General features: G+C 41.1%; 2 protein-coding genes and 1 non-coding gene across 4 annotated transcripts in view; 1 reads left to right on the forward strand and 2 right to left on the reverse strand.

Moving 5' to 3' along the window:
• LOC122642410 (NAD-dependent protein deacetylase SRT1) overlaps positions 1–10,954 on the forward strand; it is a 40,507-nt gene extending 29,553 nt beyond the window's left edge. For both annotated transcript variants that reach the window (XM_043835863.1, XM_043835864.1), the window contains exons 11-14: positions 5,527–5,609; positions 6,135–6,202; positions 9,508–9,610; positions 10,222–10,954. In XM_043835863.1, the coding sequence (XP_043691798.1) occupies positions 5,527–5,609; positions 6,135–6,202; positions 9,508–9,610; positions 10,222–10,524 (557 nt within the window). In that variant the 3' untranslated portion in view covers positions 10,525–10,954. The remainder of the gene's footprint in view (positions 1–5,526; positions 5,610–6,134; positions 6,203–9,507; positions 9,611–10,221) is intronic.
• Positions 10,955–13,377: 2,423 nt separating this feature from the next.
• LOC122641388 (pentatricopeptide repeat-containing protein At4g21065-like) lies at positions 13,378–15,293 on the reverse strand. The gene has a single exon (XM_043834598.1). The coding sequence runs from the start codon at positions 15,290–15,292 to the stop codon at positions 13,580–13,582; it is 1,713 nt and encodes a 570-aa protein (XP_043690533.1). The 5' UTR covers position 15,293; the 3' UTR covers positions 13,378–13,579.
• Positions 15,294–15,471: 178 nt separating this feature from the next.
• TRNAT-CGU lies at positions 15,472–15,543 on the reverse strand. The gene has a single exon. It is a non-coding gene; the product is annotated as a tRNA-Thr (tRNA).
• Between the last annotated feature and the right edge of the window lie 708 nt (positions 15,544–16,251).

Raw genomic sequence — 16,251 nt, forward strand, 5'->3', positions numbered from 1 at the left:
ACCCTAAAAACCATAATCGATCAAGGTTCTTTTTGGCTGCTGGTTCTATTTGTTTGGGACTTTACTTGAAGTTGTTTGGCCTTCTCTGCTGCCGGTATGGGTGACTCTACCAACTCTCATCGCTACATTCATGATGGCAATCACAAGACAGATTATCACGACTTTCCACCTAACCCAAAGAACTGGATGGCTCAAATTACCTTCTCGTGGTCCGAGATCAGCCTCCTTTGCCATTGCTGGCCGTGGCCTCACTGACCATATTGATGGCACTATTGTTAAGCCTAGTGATAAAGGCCCTGATCGACTAAGTGGCTGGCCAATAATGGTGTTCTCATGTCCTACCTCATAGGCTCTATGACTTGACTTTACTGAAAGATAATTTTCTTCTTCCGGACACTGCCGACCAGATTTGGGCTGCTTGCAAGGAGACCTACGGACAGCTTGGCAATGATGCCCAAGTTTATGAAATTCGAAAGAAGGTCCTTCACACTACTCAGGGAGACCTTTCTGTTTCGGACTACTATGCTTCTCTCCGTAGCTTGTGGCAACAGTTGGATCATTACTCTGATTTTCACCCCTCTACAGTTGCTGATATTGCCTCTTATAAGAAACATGTGGACAAGATCAGAGTCTATGATTTTTTAGCTGGTTTGAATATGGAGTATGATCCCATTTGTGTTCTAGTGTTGGGCCATATACCTCTTCCCACACTTGAACAATCTTATGCATTGGTTTCTTTTGAGGAGAACCGTAGGGCTGCCATGTTACATCCTCCTATTACTGACAGATCTGCTCTCAAGGCTGCTGCCCCCATCACTCCTACACCTATTGGCACTGCTTCTCTTGGTGATTCTACTACAGGGACTGTTGTTTGTGAGCACTGTCACATACCATATCACACTAAGGAGAGGTGTTGGAAACTTCATGGGAAACCGTGACTTTGAAGCAAAAGCTAGGACCTAAGACAAGAGGCCCATCAAGACTATTAAAGCCTATCGACCCTGGTCTATCCCAGGATGAGCTACAGGCATTTCGACGTATTTGAGGTCTTCCGCTGCTGTTGCCTTTACTACATCAGCTACTGCCAATTCTTCCGCTCATTCAGGTTCACACTTTGCCCGGTCAGGTATTCTTTTTGGCGGTCATTGTGCTTCTGTAGCCTCCCATCCTTGGATCATAGATTCTGGGGCTACAGATCATATGACCGGTTCCTTTAGTTTGTTTAATCGATACTCTTCTACTTCTGGGAAGGACAAGGTCAAGGTAGCTGATGGTTCTCTTTCATCTATCTCTGGAAAGGGAATCATCAACTGCACCTCCTCCCTTCCCTTAACTTCTGTTTTGCACATTCCTAATGTTACTACTAACCTTCTTTCCATTAGTAGTATTACTCGTGATCTTAACTGCAAAGTTACTTTCTTTCCTTCTCATTATGTGTTTTAGGATCTGGCCTCTGGGAAGACGATTGGATTGGGTAACGTGCACGGTGGGCTGTACCTGCTTGATGATGGTCGCTTCTCTCCACCACCATTACCTTCTCCACTACACTGGAACTCCATGGTCTCTTCTGAACTCTACCAGTGGCACTCTAGGTTAGGTCACCCCCCTTTAGGAATTTTAGCACATTTATTTCCTAGTTTGGTCACCCTACAGACTAAGGATGACTTTTTTTGAGAGGTGTGTGTTCTGGCCAAACAGACACGTTCAAATTATCCTATTTCAAATAAAAGAAGTTCTTCTTGTTTTGAGTTAGTGCATTCTGATGTTTGGGACCCTAATCGTAAACCCTCTATTTCTGACCATCGGTGGTTTGTATCTTTCATTGATTGTCATTCTAGGAACACATGGGTCTATCTCTTGCACACCAAAAATCAAGTTTTTTCATGCTTTCAACACTTTCATAAAATGGTCCAAACTCAGTTCCAGGCTACTCTGAAAATATTGAGAAGTGATAATGGAACAGAGTATAAAGAATCACAATTTCAAAAATATTTGGCTGACCATGGCATCATTCATCAGACTAATTGTGTTGATACCCCTGCCCAGAATGGTGTGGCAGAAAGGAAAAACCGCCACTTGTTAGAAATGGCTAGAGCATTAATGTTTGCGAGGAATGTCCAGTCTCAATATTGGGGGGATGCGGTTATCACGGCAGCCTATCTCATCAATAGGCTGCCATCTCGGGTACTTTACTCCCGTAGCCCCTCTGATGTTTTAATTGGTAATTCCTCCTTTATTGTGCCTCCCAAGGTGTTTGGTTGTGTGTGTTATGCTCGAGACACTAAATCTCCCAGCAAACTTGAACCTCGAGGACTCCGTTGTATTTTCTTGGGTTATTCTCCAACCCAGAAAGGCTATAAATGTTACCATCTCCCTTCCCGCCGTACCATGGTTAGCATGGATGTTGTTTTCCATGAGTCCCTTTCTTATTATTCTTCGCCACCTCTTCAGGGGGAGAGTGCTGGTGAAGATGTGGCTTTCGAGATTCCTCTACCTGAGGAGCCTTTGGGTACCCAGCCCTCTTTACCACCCACGGCTGCTGTCCAGCCCTTTTTGGATGCTTCCCATCCACCCTTGGATGCTGCCCATCCTACTTTGGAGACCTCCCAACAACCTCTGGCTGTTCCTCCCTCACCTAATGGGAATCCTTTACAGGGGGAGACCATAGAAAATAGTGTTGTTAATATTCCTACTCAGGGGGAGCAGACTCCGTTCCAGAGAACTATTGGTGAATTTCAGAAGAGAATTGACAACTCCAACATGATCACCTATACAAGGGGAAGGTCCAAAAGAGGGCAGTTGCATCCCACTATAGCACTAGTACCCATCCAATTGCCGGCTCCAGACACAGATCCTACATCTCCTGGTAATCCTTCTCCTTCCGACCTACCTATTGCAATTCGCAAAGGTACTAGGACTTGCACTTTACATCCCATATCTCATTTTGTTTCGTATAACTCTCTTTCTCCCTCTTTTCGTGCATTTGTATCTTCTCTTTCCTCTGTTTCGGTTCCTAGAAATTGGCAGGAAGCATCTACAGATGGAAAGTGGAAGACAGCAATGTTGGAAGAAATGAGAGCACTACACAAAAATAATACGTGGGATCTTGTGGCTCTTCCTCCAGGGAAAAAACCAGTGGGCTGTAGATGGGTCTTCGTAGTTAAACAGAAGGCTGATGGTTCGGTGGACAGGTACAAGGCACGTTTGGTTGCAAAGGGGTTCACTCAGACTTATGGAGTTGACTATCAGGAGACCTTTGCACCAGTGGCAAAGCTCAACACTGTCAGGGTGTTATTATCTTGTGCTGCAAATCTTGGGTGGGGTCTTTAGCAGTTAGATGTCAAAAATGCCTTTCTCCATGGGGAGCTTGAGGAGGAGGTATATATGGACATTCCACCTGGTTTCTCTAATGATAGGACTAAGGGCAAGGTTTGTAAATTGAAGCGTGCCCTTTATGGCTTGAAGCAGTCACCCAGGGCCTGGTTTGGCAGATTTCATAAGGCTATGATTTCAGCAAGTTACAAGCAGAGCAATGCTGATCACACTTTGTTTATCAGACGACTTGGTGACAAGGTTACTCTTCTCGTAGTCTATGTGGATGATATTGTGATCACTGGTAATGATGATGCTGCAATCAGGGATTTGAAAATTCTTCTTGGCCGTGAGTTTGAGGTCAAAGATCTTGGTCCCCTAAAATATTTTCTAGGGATAGAAGTTGCTCGATCTTCAAAGGGCATCTTTCTTTCTCAAAGAAAATATGTCCTTGATCTATTGACTGAGACAGGGGCTACTTGGTTGTCATCCTTGGATACTCCTATGGAAGCTACTACAAAACTTAGGGAGAAAGAGGGTGAGCCGGTTGACAAGGGTGCCTATCAGCGGTTAGTAGGCAAACTAATCTACCTTTCCCACACACGCCCTGACATTGCAGTTGTTGTGAGTTTGGTGAGTCAGTTCATGCACGATCCATATTCCTCTCATATGGATGCGGTCCGTCGTATTTTGAGGTACTTGAAGTCTGCTCCAGGAAAGGGAATTCTTCTATCTGCCAATGGTCACTTGAAGGTTGAAGCCTATACTGATGCCGATTGGGCTGGTTCTCCTGACAGGAAATCTATCTCTGGCTACTATTCCTTTGTGGGTGGAAACCTTGTCACTTGGCGGAGCAAAAAGCAGAATGTTGTGGCAAGGTCCAGTGCTGAAGCCGAATTTGCTGAAGCCGAATTCCGTGCAATGGCACAAGGAATTTGTGAACTTCTGTGGCTTAGAGGGTTATTGTAGGATATTGGTGTTGCTGTCCATCTTCCAATGATGCTTTATTGTGACAATAAAACGACCATTAGTATTGCTCATAACCCTGTCCAGCATGATCGCACGAAACATGTGGAGGTTGACCGACATTTCATCAAGGAGAAGCTTGAAGCTAGCCTCGTTTGTGTTCCCTTTGTGAAGTCTTCTGATCAGCTAGCTGATGTGTTCACTAAGGGATTGAGTAGCAAGCTGTTTCATCCTATCTTAGTCAAGTTGGGCATGCATGATATATATGCTCCAACTTGAGGGGGAGTGTTAGTTATATTGGGCCAGAATACCGTGGGGGTATTCTGGACTTTTTTCCTTTATTATTTGTTAGTTTCTTATGTAGTTTAATCCCACATTGCTTATGTAATTATTTTTACTATTTCATTATAGTTATAAATACAATGTGCTTGGGATGAACTAATCATCCAAGCATTAACCTAATTCAAATCTGTTTCTACAAGTCTCCAATAATAGATAGCCACTGGCAAGATCAGATTGAATAGAACCAAGTAAATATGCCATAACTAGTGAATCATTAGAGATCCAGCAATCTTGGGCAGAACCAAGTGCAATTGGTTTCTCAGTAGTACCAGTAATGTGTCCCCAGTAAGCCCTCGACCAGCAATAGCAAGGTATGTAGACCTGGACCAAACTGACTAGGAAACTGAAATAATAAAAAATTGAAGACATTAACTGAACTAATCCAGTATGCCTAGTCTCTACAGTCTACCCACATTATAGGACAATTGAAGTGGCCTATTACAAAGAAAACACATGGGATCAAAGGGCCAACACATATATAACCCAACCCAAAGCTTATTTCGTATTAAATAAGCCCATTTAGGTGATTTAACTGCTTCACCTACCTTTTAGATCAATATACTAGCAGATTAATGCTATGTGATTAGCCTAATTCCCAAAAAGTTCACTTCCTTGTTAAGTTCTATAAGCCATTGGTTTGAAATTAGTTCTTTGGGTTGTTCAATGTTAACCCAAGTAGGCTGACTTTTGGTCTAAGCAATATTTCTGGCTTAACAAGCATGCATGCCATTTCTATTGTATATATTCATATGCAACTCAAAAGAGGAAAATCTTTGGGTGTGCGGTCTTTCGTCCTATAATTCTTCATTGTGGGGGTCAATAAGAGCCAAGACTTGATGAAGATCTAGTAATATGAGGCACTGATTTTTAGCTTTTTCACTAACTGTCCATTCACTTATTATGCAGGGAACAAATACATCAAATGGACCTTGAGAATATCTAGCATACATGGACAGAAAGCCCCATTGCCATTCCTCAAATCAGTTGAGGTAAAGATACTTTTGGAAAGGTTTTCCCTGTCCTCTTGGCAGTAGTAATATTAGGTTTCCTAAGTTGCAATAATGAAAGATTATGTTCTCTTCACGAATCTAACCCCCTCCCCCCTTGCAACTTACAACTGAATCTCCAATTCTGAAGTATGCTTAGCAAGTAATTGTAGTGTTTGGTGCTTGCCATCAAGTTCAAGTGCACTATGATGACTATCAGTGTACCTATTGGTTGACTTGGTTGAGTCACTACAGGAGGAATCACTTGTCTCTTAAATTAGAGACATGAAGCCATGATATGTTCTCTTTTTTTTCCCCTTTCTTTTGATAAGTATAAAAGGTTCTCTATTTCCCTTAGGGCTGTTATGGTTTCCCTGTTGTCTGTGTTTAGTTCCATTGAATGGCCAATGTTGACCTGCACACTGGATCAGTTATTTTTATAACCATGAATATCAGATGTCCATATTTCTAATACTTCATTTGTAAGTTTAATTCTTCCCCCCCCCCCCCCCACCTTTTGTTATGTAGGTATCCTTTTCAGATAGGACGGATCTAAAAACAGCCATTCTACATAAGCAACCATTTCAGCTAAAAAGGTACCTTGTTGCAAAATATCTTGTGCATGAATTCAGAAAGCCATTATAAGCATTGTTTGAGAACTCGTTTTGTTTCGGTATTTCGGACTCGGATATTTCGGTCAAAATATTGTATTTTTGTGGTATGTTTCAGTAGGTCATTTCGGTGGGTTTTAGGCCAAGTTAAGGCCTGAAACTTCATGGAAACCCTATTTTAGGCTATCTAAACACATTTAAATGTTCAAATTGCAAAAATAGTCACCCAAAATGGTGTTTTCGACACCGTGAAGGTGTAGATCGGCTTCCGGTGTTTAACATATATTATTTCATCACAAACAAACATATTGATCATGCATTTCCCTAAAAAAAACCAATTTTGAGAATATGGTTTTACCTGGAATAGTGGAAAGGCTTCACAAATGTGCTAAGAAGTTTGAATCTCGTGTTCTCCAAGTGGTTCCGGCGTAGATGCGGCAATGATTCAAATGGGAAGTGGAAGAATGGAGAAGAAATGAGCAGAAACCAAGCAAAAACCAAAAAACCGGAGCTGTTTTGAAGTCTCGTTTCGACCGAGACTGACGAAATGTGGTCTTTTATATAAAGGGGTTTGACGAAAAATTCGAAATCTCGCGAGAGATATCATGAAATTTCGAGAATTTCGCTCGAGATATTGTATTTTTTCGATTTGAAGTAGCATTTCGTTTCGAGCAGCTCGAAATATCCGAAATTTCCGAAATCTCGATCGAGATTTCGCGAGATTTTGAACTATGATTATAAATTGAAATTACATTTCAGAAGTACTAATGCAGGGATATGCAGGTGTGGATTGGGTTGGGTTTGGCAAGGGCTGATCCCTTCTTTGATCCTGGCCTCAAACCCACTTGAACAGGAGAAAGTCTGGGTCGGATCAGGTAGATATAATGTGTAGAAAAGAAATATTATAAAATAGACAAAAATAATAGTGATATAGGTTGTAAATGCTCAAGGAAATCGGTAAAAGCTACGCTCTATCATAACCTGAACTTGCCTCAGGCAGTAGAAAGGAACTGAACCTGACCTGTGACCTGATTAGGCCTTGCCAAACTTGCCCTATTGAGGGAGTGGTGGTGTAGGTTACCCATCACATTGCCATCAATTTGTTGGAATCTGACCATTATTTTATACCTGTGTTATTCTTTTGATCTGTAACAATACCAATGCATTAAAGGCTAGCAGCAATATGAAAGAAGAGGAAGAGAAGTCAATAGAGAGAAGACCATGGAGAAGAAGATTAGAGAGAACTGGCCCACGGTTTGTGTTGTGAACTCAACCAAACCGTGGGAAGGGAAAACTATTTATAACAAAATGATGAATGTTCAAGGACACCACCACCGACTTACTTAACTTAAACATACTGTTCCCAAAACACCCTCACTTGCTAACATAAACAAAACAGCACACTAATACTTGACAAACTGATCTCACGTTGAGTAATTTCAAGAGCAATATCAGTATGCAAAATTGAGCAATATCAGTATGCAAAATTTTCAAACAAATGCCACACTGAAATGTTATTCATTATAAAATTATTTGAAAACAGACAAATTCAGAACAATTTTTTAAAAGATACAACCATGTCATACACGAATGATCGTCAGTAAAGGACACAATAATAAAATCTGGACCGACTCTTGACCCTATATGGCCCCAAATATCAGAATGAACTAAATCAAACAAAGATTGACTTCTAAGCTCACTAAGTAACGAAAAAACCAATACGGTGATGCTTGCCAATCTCACAAGCTTCACACTCAAGATGGGAAAGAGACTTGCAACCTGGGACCAAATATTGAAGCTTGGATAACGAAAGGTGTCCCAGCTTGTAATGCCAATGTAAAGGGGAAACTCCACACAAAGTAGCAAACGCCGTCGCGGAAGAGGATACATCGTCAAAGTAGTATAGACTGTCCTGCTCATGAGTAGTATCAGTAGGGGGCACAACTTCAATATTCCCATCAGGAAAAGTAGTATTGGCAAATTGGTGTTGAGCCCATTGAGGCTTGCCATGCTTTATCCAACATTTTTCAATAGTGTGATTAGGGCGACCACAATGAGTGCACCAATGAACAACTGGATCAGAAGAGCAATCACCATCACCACCCATGCTACGTCCACAGCTTCCCCTTGATCCACTACCTATACCAAAGGTACTACTACCACGACCACGGCCGCCACCATTAGCAGCAAAGGCCCAATTATCCTTAGAAGGAGAAGTATAGGCAGGTTTAGCTAGAGAAGTATAGGCAGGTTTAGCTAGAGAAGGAGGCACAATATGCTGAATTCTGCAATAATCCTCATTGATAAAGGGAATCTTTTCACCAGCTAATATTTGACTCTTGTCAGGCTGTAGATCAGAGTCCAAATCAGATAAGAATTTAACCACAAGCAACTTAGCATGTTGTGATTTGAGAACATTAATATCAGTGGAGAGTGGCTGGTTGACGTTGAGTGCCTCCCACATGCCTTGAGTGTACTGTAGTAGTCGCCCACAGAATTCCCATTCTGTTTGAAAGAGAAAAAAATTTCATACAGATCATGTCCTTGACATATTTTTGTCTTGAGAAAAACTTTCCTTGAGTTCATCTCAGATGCCCTTGGCAGTTTTGTGAAACATGAGATTAGCAGCTATAGATGATTCCATACTATTCTAGAGCCAACAGAGTAAAGTAGCATTTTCAGATTGCCAATACTTGTAGTTATCAGCAGTGGGATCTGTTGGATTCATAGTCAAATAATCCATCTTACGCTTGGCTGTGATATAAGCTTCCACAGCCTGAGCCCATAGAAGGTAATTGGAAGCCCCATTTCAACCTTATAGAAGTGATTTGGACATTCACATTGTCCATAGTAGGCTTTGATTCTGCCATAACAAAGAAGATAGGACCAGCAATATGTATATATCCTCAAAAGGAACCGAGATCAAGCCTTTGGAGCAAGACAGCAGCAATAAACAAGAATCAAATACCTTGCAGTAAAAACAACCAGCCTTGAAATGGGTAATCTTTAATTGCAGCACACCAGGGTGTCAGATGGATACCAAAAGAGGGTGGAAGGACCAGCCTTGTTTATTATTTTAGCCACATATTATATGGTGGCGTTTTTTAAATTCTTGAAGTTTCCTGTAAATTATGCAGTTTCAAATGTTTTGTTACATGTTTAAGTTGAAAACAGCGAAAAACTATCCAGGCATTAAATTTTAAAGTTGTGTACCATTCCTCTGCTTTTCTACTAACTGTATTGCATGTACTCTTTTGGTTTTTCACCTCTTATATCTGTTCATGTGCCAGAGAGACGGTGAGGACGAGGCCATTTAAATTGGTGTTGACACTCAATTTTGGAGATGGTTGTGGTTCTCCATGCACTAGAATTGAGTTCCCTGTTGACTTTGAGGTGAGAACTTAGATCTTGTTTGCATATGGACTGCCAAGATTTTCCAACCCATTGTATTCTCCCATGGCTAGTGTTGTGCAAAATAGGACCGACATTCTTTAAGGGGAAATGTTCTCTGCAGACACATGGGGGTGGGCAAGATGACCACCCTGCCCCCCTGAATGGCCGAAATGACCACCGCACCCTGCCCCATGTGTCTGGGCATAGCCTGCTATCCTGAACAGAGAACAGCGCCCCTTCTTTTAATTTTCAAGTCTTTAGCCCAAAACATTCACAACGAAAAGGTGTGTGGTCAGATACTGCTTACAATGAGAATCCCTTTCCCCCCCCCCCCCCCCCCACCCCCAAATAAAATAAAAAAGAAAAGAAAAAGGAAAAACGAGAAGCTGGACAGTTATAATAATCCAAGTGTTCAAATGTCTTGACTTACTACATTTCCTGGGTGGGACAGATCTATTGGTTGCCCTGAGTACAGCCAGTGGTTTATCATTCTTCAGTTTTGGTTCTGGCCTTCTATACCAACTGCATAAACTATGATTAACTGTGTCCTCTCGAGTATAGATAAAACAAAATTAAGGAGTTGTTGCTTAGTATGACCCAACAATCTGCAGGTTTCGACAGACAGTTTCAATCATGGGAAGGATGCTGTCTCACAGAAGCTGAGGGACATAGCAATCCAAGACTTATATTGTGGGCAGTATGCAGCTGTTGAGAGGAAGGCCCTGCTGGATCCAAGAACCGAAGTCACTGTCTATGCCCTTGCAACCAATGTTGTCAGATACAACTGCCTTCAGGCAACCTCCAAAGCATTTGAAAGCGTTCCTAGGTGTGATGCAAATGGGATGAAAAGACACACTGAAGGTATGAATGTGATGGAAGCATCTCCAAAGAGACCAAAAGGGTTTGACTGTTAGTTTTAGTTAGCTGCTTTTGTTTTCTTAGTCTATTCTACTGATTACTAGGAGGGTAGATGTTTGGGTTCTGTAGATATTTTAAACTTAAAAGGAGTATATGATGAATCGGGTTGCATAGATGTTTTATAGTTATAGAACTCATGGTCATGTATGAAGTGGCTGGGTGAATTTTGCATTGTACACTCAGTCTCCCCAACTGTGAATATGTAAGTGGGGAAGCATGGTTGCTCTGTCTGCAGTTTGTAAATTCTCAGCAGCTCTGGAGATCATACTCATAGAATGAGTCTGTAGGATTTGCAGTTCATGGGATTCTGAACTTGGGTAAGTGGGGGATTTATTGGCGGTTTTGATGTATTCAAGTTTCAACTGCTTTTGATCTTTCTACTCTTGCAATGACATTTCTTTTAGAGGAATCAAATGATACATTGTGTTATTATGTTTTGTTTTCCTTTTTGTTCCCTGGTGGATAGTGAAACCTCAATATAAAAGCACAAAAACTACAGCCTATAAATGAGAATATCTAAACCAAACTAGGAGGTTCATAATTGCTTGGTATGTCATCTACGAAAAAAAGGTCAAAAAACAAAACCATAACTCTGAAATTCTCATATTAAAAAAAAAAAAACAATTGACTCCATTGAGAAAGACCGAAACTTCAGGCAATCAGAACAAAAGCATTGCCAAGAACTCAGATGGGCTGTTGGACATCTTGACAATAAGAGCACGGCCTAGTGGATTTGATGCAACAAGATCTATGAAACCTTGAACTAAGGGTATCAAGTGGTCAGTTTGATCTGATTTCGGACAGGCTAAAACCGTTTTAGGTTTAGTACTGTGCTAAACCGTTAAGCTGAAGTTTGGTATCCATTGGTTTTGCATCACATCCTATTGATCTGATTAAATATTCTAAATTAAGATAGCTTGCATTTCATGGACGATTTTTTTCAAAGTTCAAACAATCTTACCAAAGTAGGAGTTTCTAGCTAGACAACAGGTTTAACTACTCTAAAATTCTTTGACAAGGCAATCTGCATGAGAAAGTGAGACTTAGTTTCATCTTTGGAACAAGTGGAAACTCTGCTTCACCATTAAGGATCAGGAACCTGAAACCTTTTGTCATTTCAGTTGCTTTTGCATACTGAAAAGACAACGGATGTTTTCAGTGTGTGAGAAAGCAACTGAAATGTTAGATGGAGCTCTACTACCGTACATGGTTTTCGCGAGATAGTCAGGGAGATCAATGTCCACAGAAAACATTGGTTTCTCTGCTTTGGAACTTTGAATAATCCATCCGGACCTTTATCTTCTTCTGATCATCTTTGTAATCAATCCATGCCACTCGTAAGATCAATACCACGTGAAGTGAGTTCTGTTGCCTTTATTGAATTGAGAGGTTGTAAATATCCAAATCTATGTACTTGTTGCTAAGATCATTGAAGTGGGGATCCAAACTGGTGTAATTCCACAGCAACAAAGCTGCTCTTGGTCAGCTGGGAAGAATTAACTAAACCCAGGAACCTACCTGGGCTGTCAAGTCCGATTATCAAATACGATATGTGCTTAATACGTCTTTAATATGGTTGTCGAAATTTCGTAAGAGAAGACAAGAATTCAAGAGAGAACAAGAAAACATCTAAAGACTATCACGAAAGATCTAACCGATTTCTTGGCAGAGGTAACAGAAGTTTGTGAATTGGAAATTAGCATGGATTTGAAAAAAGGAAGAAGACGATGGAGAAAGAGATCAATAGGGTTAGAAGTGGCGGGAATATTTGGACATGGAAAATTGGTTTTAAACGGTCGTAACGGATGGGTAGGGTGTTTTGAAAGTTTTAACTGTTAGAAAGAAGGGTTTGTACTCTTTGTAGAACTATATATAAAGGAGAATGGATCATCTGCACGTACGTTCACCATGAACGTAGATCTCAGAGCCAATTATATGTTTATTTCGTTTTCATAAACACCCCTCTCCCCTTGTAAATGGCAAAAAATAGAACAGATGATTGCCTCTCATGTACGTGCACCTACGTATACCGTGCAAGGGAGCCGAACACATAAAGAAGCAATTTTTTTTTTTTTACTTCAGTTCCTCTACATGTACCAACAGGTGAACGCACATGTGAGAGCCAATCACATTTTAATTTTATTTCCATAAAAACCCCTCCTTCCCTTGTAAATGGTAAAAATAGGATAGGTGGTTGGCTCTCACATTTACGTTCACCTGTTGGTACGTGTAGCAGAACCGAACCTTGCCGCATGTCCATATGGGACCCAATCTATATGAAAATATCAAGTGAATAGTACCACGTGAACAGTAACTCGTGCACACTACTATATGAACATTCTTCTTCCTTAACCTGCATCAAAAGTACCGATAGCCTTATTTTCATACACAAGAATAACTCAGCCTTACCCCAACTAAATGGCAGTAGTCTTAATGCCATATAAGTATTAAATTGATAGGCGTGAAAATGGTTGTAAGTTGTAACTTGTGAGAAGCCTTCGTTCTTCTATGGGAGAAGTAGAGGTAAATGAGCTACTTTGAGCTTTAACCAAGGCACCAAAACAGGAGAACTAGAGGTCAGGTTGTAAGCAAAGACGGGCACCAAAACAAGAGAACTAGAGGTTAGGTTGTAAGCAAAGACCTTAACTCTTAAACTTGAATTTAATAGCAAAAGGCACCAAGACTGCAATCTTTTCAATCAATACTTTAAGAGAGATTGTAGATAACAATGTGATTAGTTTTAGTTTCAGCTCTATTGTAATCTTTTCTTTTGCTGATAATTTTGAGGAAAAATCCACAAGGACAGAAGAAACCCAAAAACAATATCAAAGCCAAGGAGTAAGAATGAATTGGTGGAATCCATGTAAGGAACTCTATGCATTATTAGGCCAGTTTGGAACCTTTGGGCCATGGTTCCATCTGTAGAGTTCAGTTCTGTGAAAATGGATATGGCTCAACCATCAATAAGAAAAACTACGTAGCAAGATCAACCAACGTGAGAGGTCAAGGAAATACCCTGTCTGATCCTTCTTCAAGACAACATTTTCAACATTACCAATAATCTCCACAAGAACATTGTCCATTCTTGAAATGGTGGAACTGAATCCGATCCCTAATGACTATCTCTTGCTGGTATATCTTTGAGATAAGTTTCATCACAGAGTGGCAATCTGCACAAGATCTTAAGTTCTTCACAACCCTAATTTTTGTCCCTGTGCGTGAGTTAATTAGCCCAAAAGCAACAGCAAGCTTCTCACTGTGATGTTGTAACTGGGTAACTTTCTCCTCATCCTCAATATCAAGCAAGACCTCTGAGACTTTGGGGTGGTAGCCTTCCTCTCTCAGTCGCTCAGTTATTTCATCCAACCTTCTATAGATCTTTTCTGCTTCTGGGTGACTCGAGTCCCCTGCTACGAATTCATGGATTACACCATTCACCTCAACCTTGCTAGATCCTGGTGGTTTTGCAAGTCTTTTCTGATTCATGAATTCTCTCATTTTTGCCTTCTCACGCCATTTCCCAGCGAGGGCATAGACATTCCCAAGAAGCACATAACTCCCACAATCATTAGAATCCGTCTTCATAGGCTGGAGGTGGCTCATCAAACGCTCTCCCCGTTCGATATCTCCATAAACTCTGCAGGCCCAAATGAGTGTTCGCCATAGAATTACATCAGGTTCAACGGGCATACTTTTGATAAACTCCTCCGCATCCTCCAAATGCCCAGTACGGGCTAGAAGATCAGCCATACATCCATAGTGTTGAATTGTGGGTCTTATCCCATATTTGATCTCCATATCGTTAAAGAAATGGTGACCCTCAGTAACCCAACCAGCATTTCTATAAGCAGACAATACTGCAGTTACTGTCCTTGCATCCATTCTTAAGTTTGCTTCTCTCATTTCATTGAACAAATCAATGGCCTCTCTGCACTGGCCGTGGCTGGCTAGGCCAGAAATCATCGCTGTCCATACAAACACATCCTTGTTGACAATTGCATCAAATACCCGTCGAGCACTATCTATACAGCCGCATTTGGCGTACATGTCTATCAGAGCTGTACAGACATTAGCCCTCGAAGCAATCTCACTATGTTCAACCAGTTTATGAACCTTCTGCCCAATACCCATTGCTCCTACATCAGCGCAAGCTCTGAGAACAGAAACTACGGTCGCATCATTAGGTGCAACACCATCATCTTCCATTCGTGCAAACATATGAAGAGCCTCAAAAGGCCTATCATCGTCAACTAAGCCATCAATAATTGAAGTCCAAGAGACCACATTCCGGTCAGACATTTTCTCGAATACCTGCATTGCAAAAGTAGATTCCCCACAAGAAGAATACATGTGTATGAGAGAGTTTTGTACGAATTGATCGGATTGGAGCCCAGCTTTGTAGATGACTGCATGGAGTTGTCTCCCTTCGCGGGTCCGGTGCAAACGAGTACAAGATTTGAGGACGAAGGGAAATGTGAAATTGTCTGGGTTAGGTGCATCCTCTTGAAGTTGCATTGCGAGGAAAAGGTGGAGAGCCTGGTCTGGCTCTGGACTTTTTGCATAACCTCTGATCATGGTGTTCCAGAAATAGGAGTTCGGGGTTTGAAGGGAATTGAAGACTTGGCGGGCATAGGTGAGATTTCCTGAAGGGGATAAGGCAGAGAAGGTGAAGAGATTGTTTAGATTGACGTAGTTGTCTTGTTTTCCCGTTTTGATCATTTGTGCGTGCAGCTGCATGGCATGGGTCATTGTGCTGATTTCCATAACAGCCAGCGAACGAGGGATTGAGAAGAACACAAAGACAGCCAGAGAAACACTCCAAAAAAAATTCAAGAAGACAAGAACTCTCTCCTCTCGTTGAGAAACCCAAGAAACACCTTGGCTCTGTAACTACGCAAGTCAGCAGAGCCGCAAAGGAAAACAGAGACAAAGAGCACAGAAGGAGCTCCCAGCGAGGATCGAACTCGCGACCTTTCGCTTACGAAGCGAACGCACTACCACTATGCTATGGAAGCTTGATCAAAAGATTTCTTTACTTTTAATTATATCATCATAATTATTATATCATTTCTTGATTAGATTCAGGTATTAGTGTCGATCGAATATTGGCCAATGTTGATATACATTTGTATTATTGTTACTCGATGTCGATACAGATCTAGAAATAACACAGGTAAGTGTAATTGGTGAACGAACCATCCAACATGGTGTTGGCCCGATCTCATCTAACTCATTCGATTCTACAAAAGAAGACTTATTATGAACCACAACTAGTGCATTTGATATGGCCCACTAATAAGGGTTGGTCTCATACCAATATCATGCATTGTCTTCATATTTTTACCATTTATTATTATTTCAAAATCTGTAATACCATGTGTCACTCATTACCTTATTAGCCATACCATCAATCCAGATCGGTATCTTGATACTAATTACTAAATCCATAGCCCAGGTTGAATCAAACCAAACCCTTATCGATTTAGTCTCGGGTTGAGGTTTTATAAAACTGTTACAAATTGAATTTGGTTAGTTCATTTTGGGTTGATAAAAACCTGATATGTAAGCAAAATCGCTCCATACAAAATTTCAGCCCATGATATGGATCAGTTTCGGTTGGAGTCATTTTTGTTTTATTTTTAGCATTCTAAACCCTAATCTATGTAGTGACTCATTGTCATTCAGACCTTGAGGTCTGATTTCACCCCAAAACCTCCCGTTGT

This window comes from Telopea speciosissima, chromosome 10, assembly GCF_018873765.1.
Source record: "Telopea speciosissima isolate NSW1024214 ecotype Mountain lineage chromosome 10, Tspe_v1, whole genome shotgun sequence".
Classification (NCBI taxonomy): domain Eukaryota; kingdom Viridiplantae; phylum Streptophyta; class Magnoliopsida; order Proteales; family Proteaceae; genus Telopea; species Telopea speciosissima.

Coding starts and splice junctions, on each gene's coding strand:
- LOC122641388 (XM_043834598.1), bottom strand. CDS start 15,292: ATGGAAATCAGCACAATGACCCATGCCATGCAGCTGCACGCACAAATG.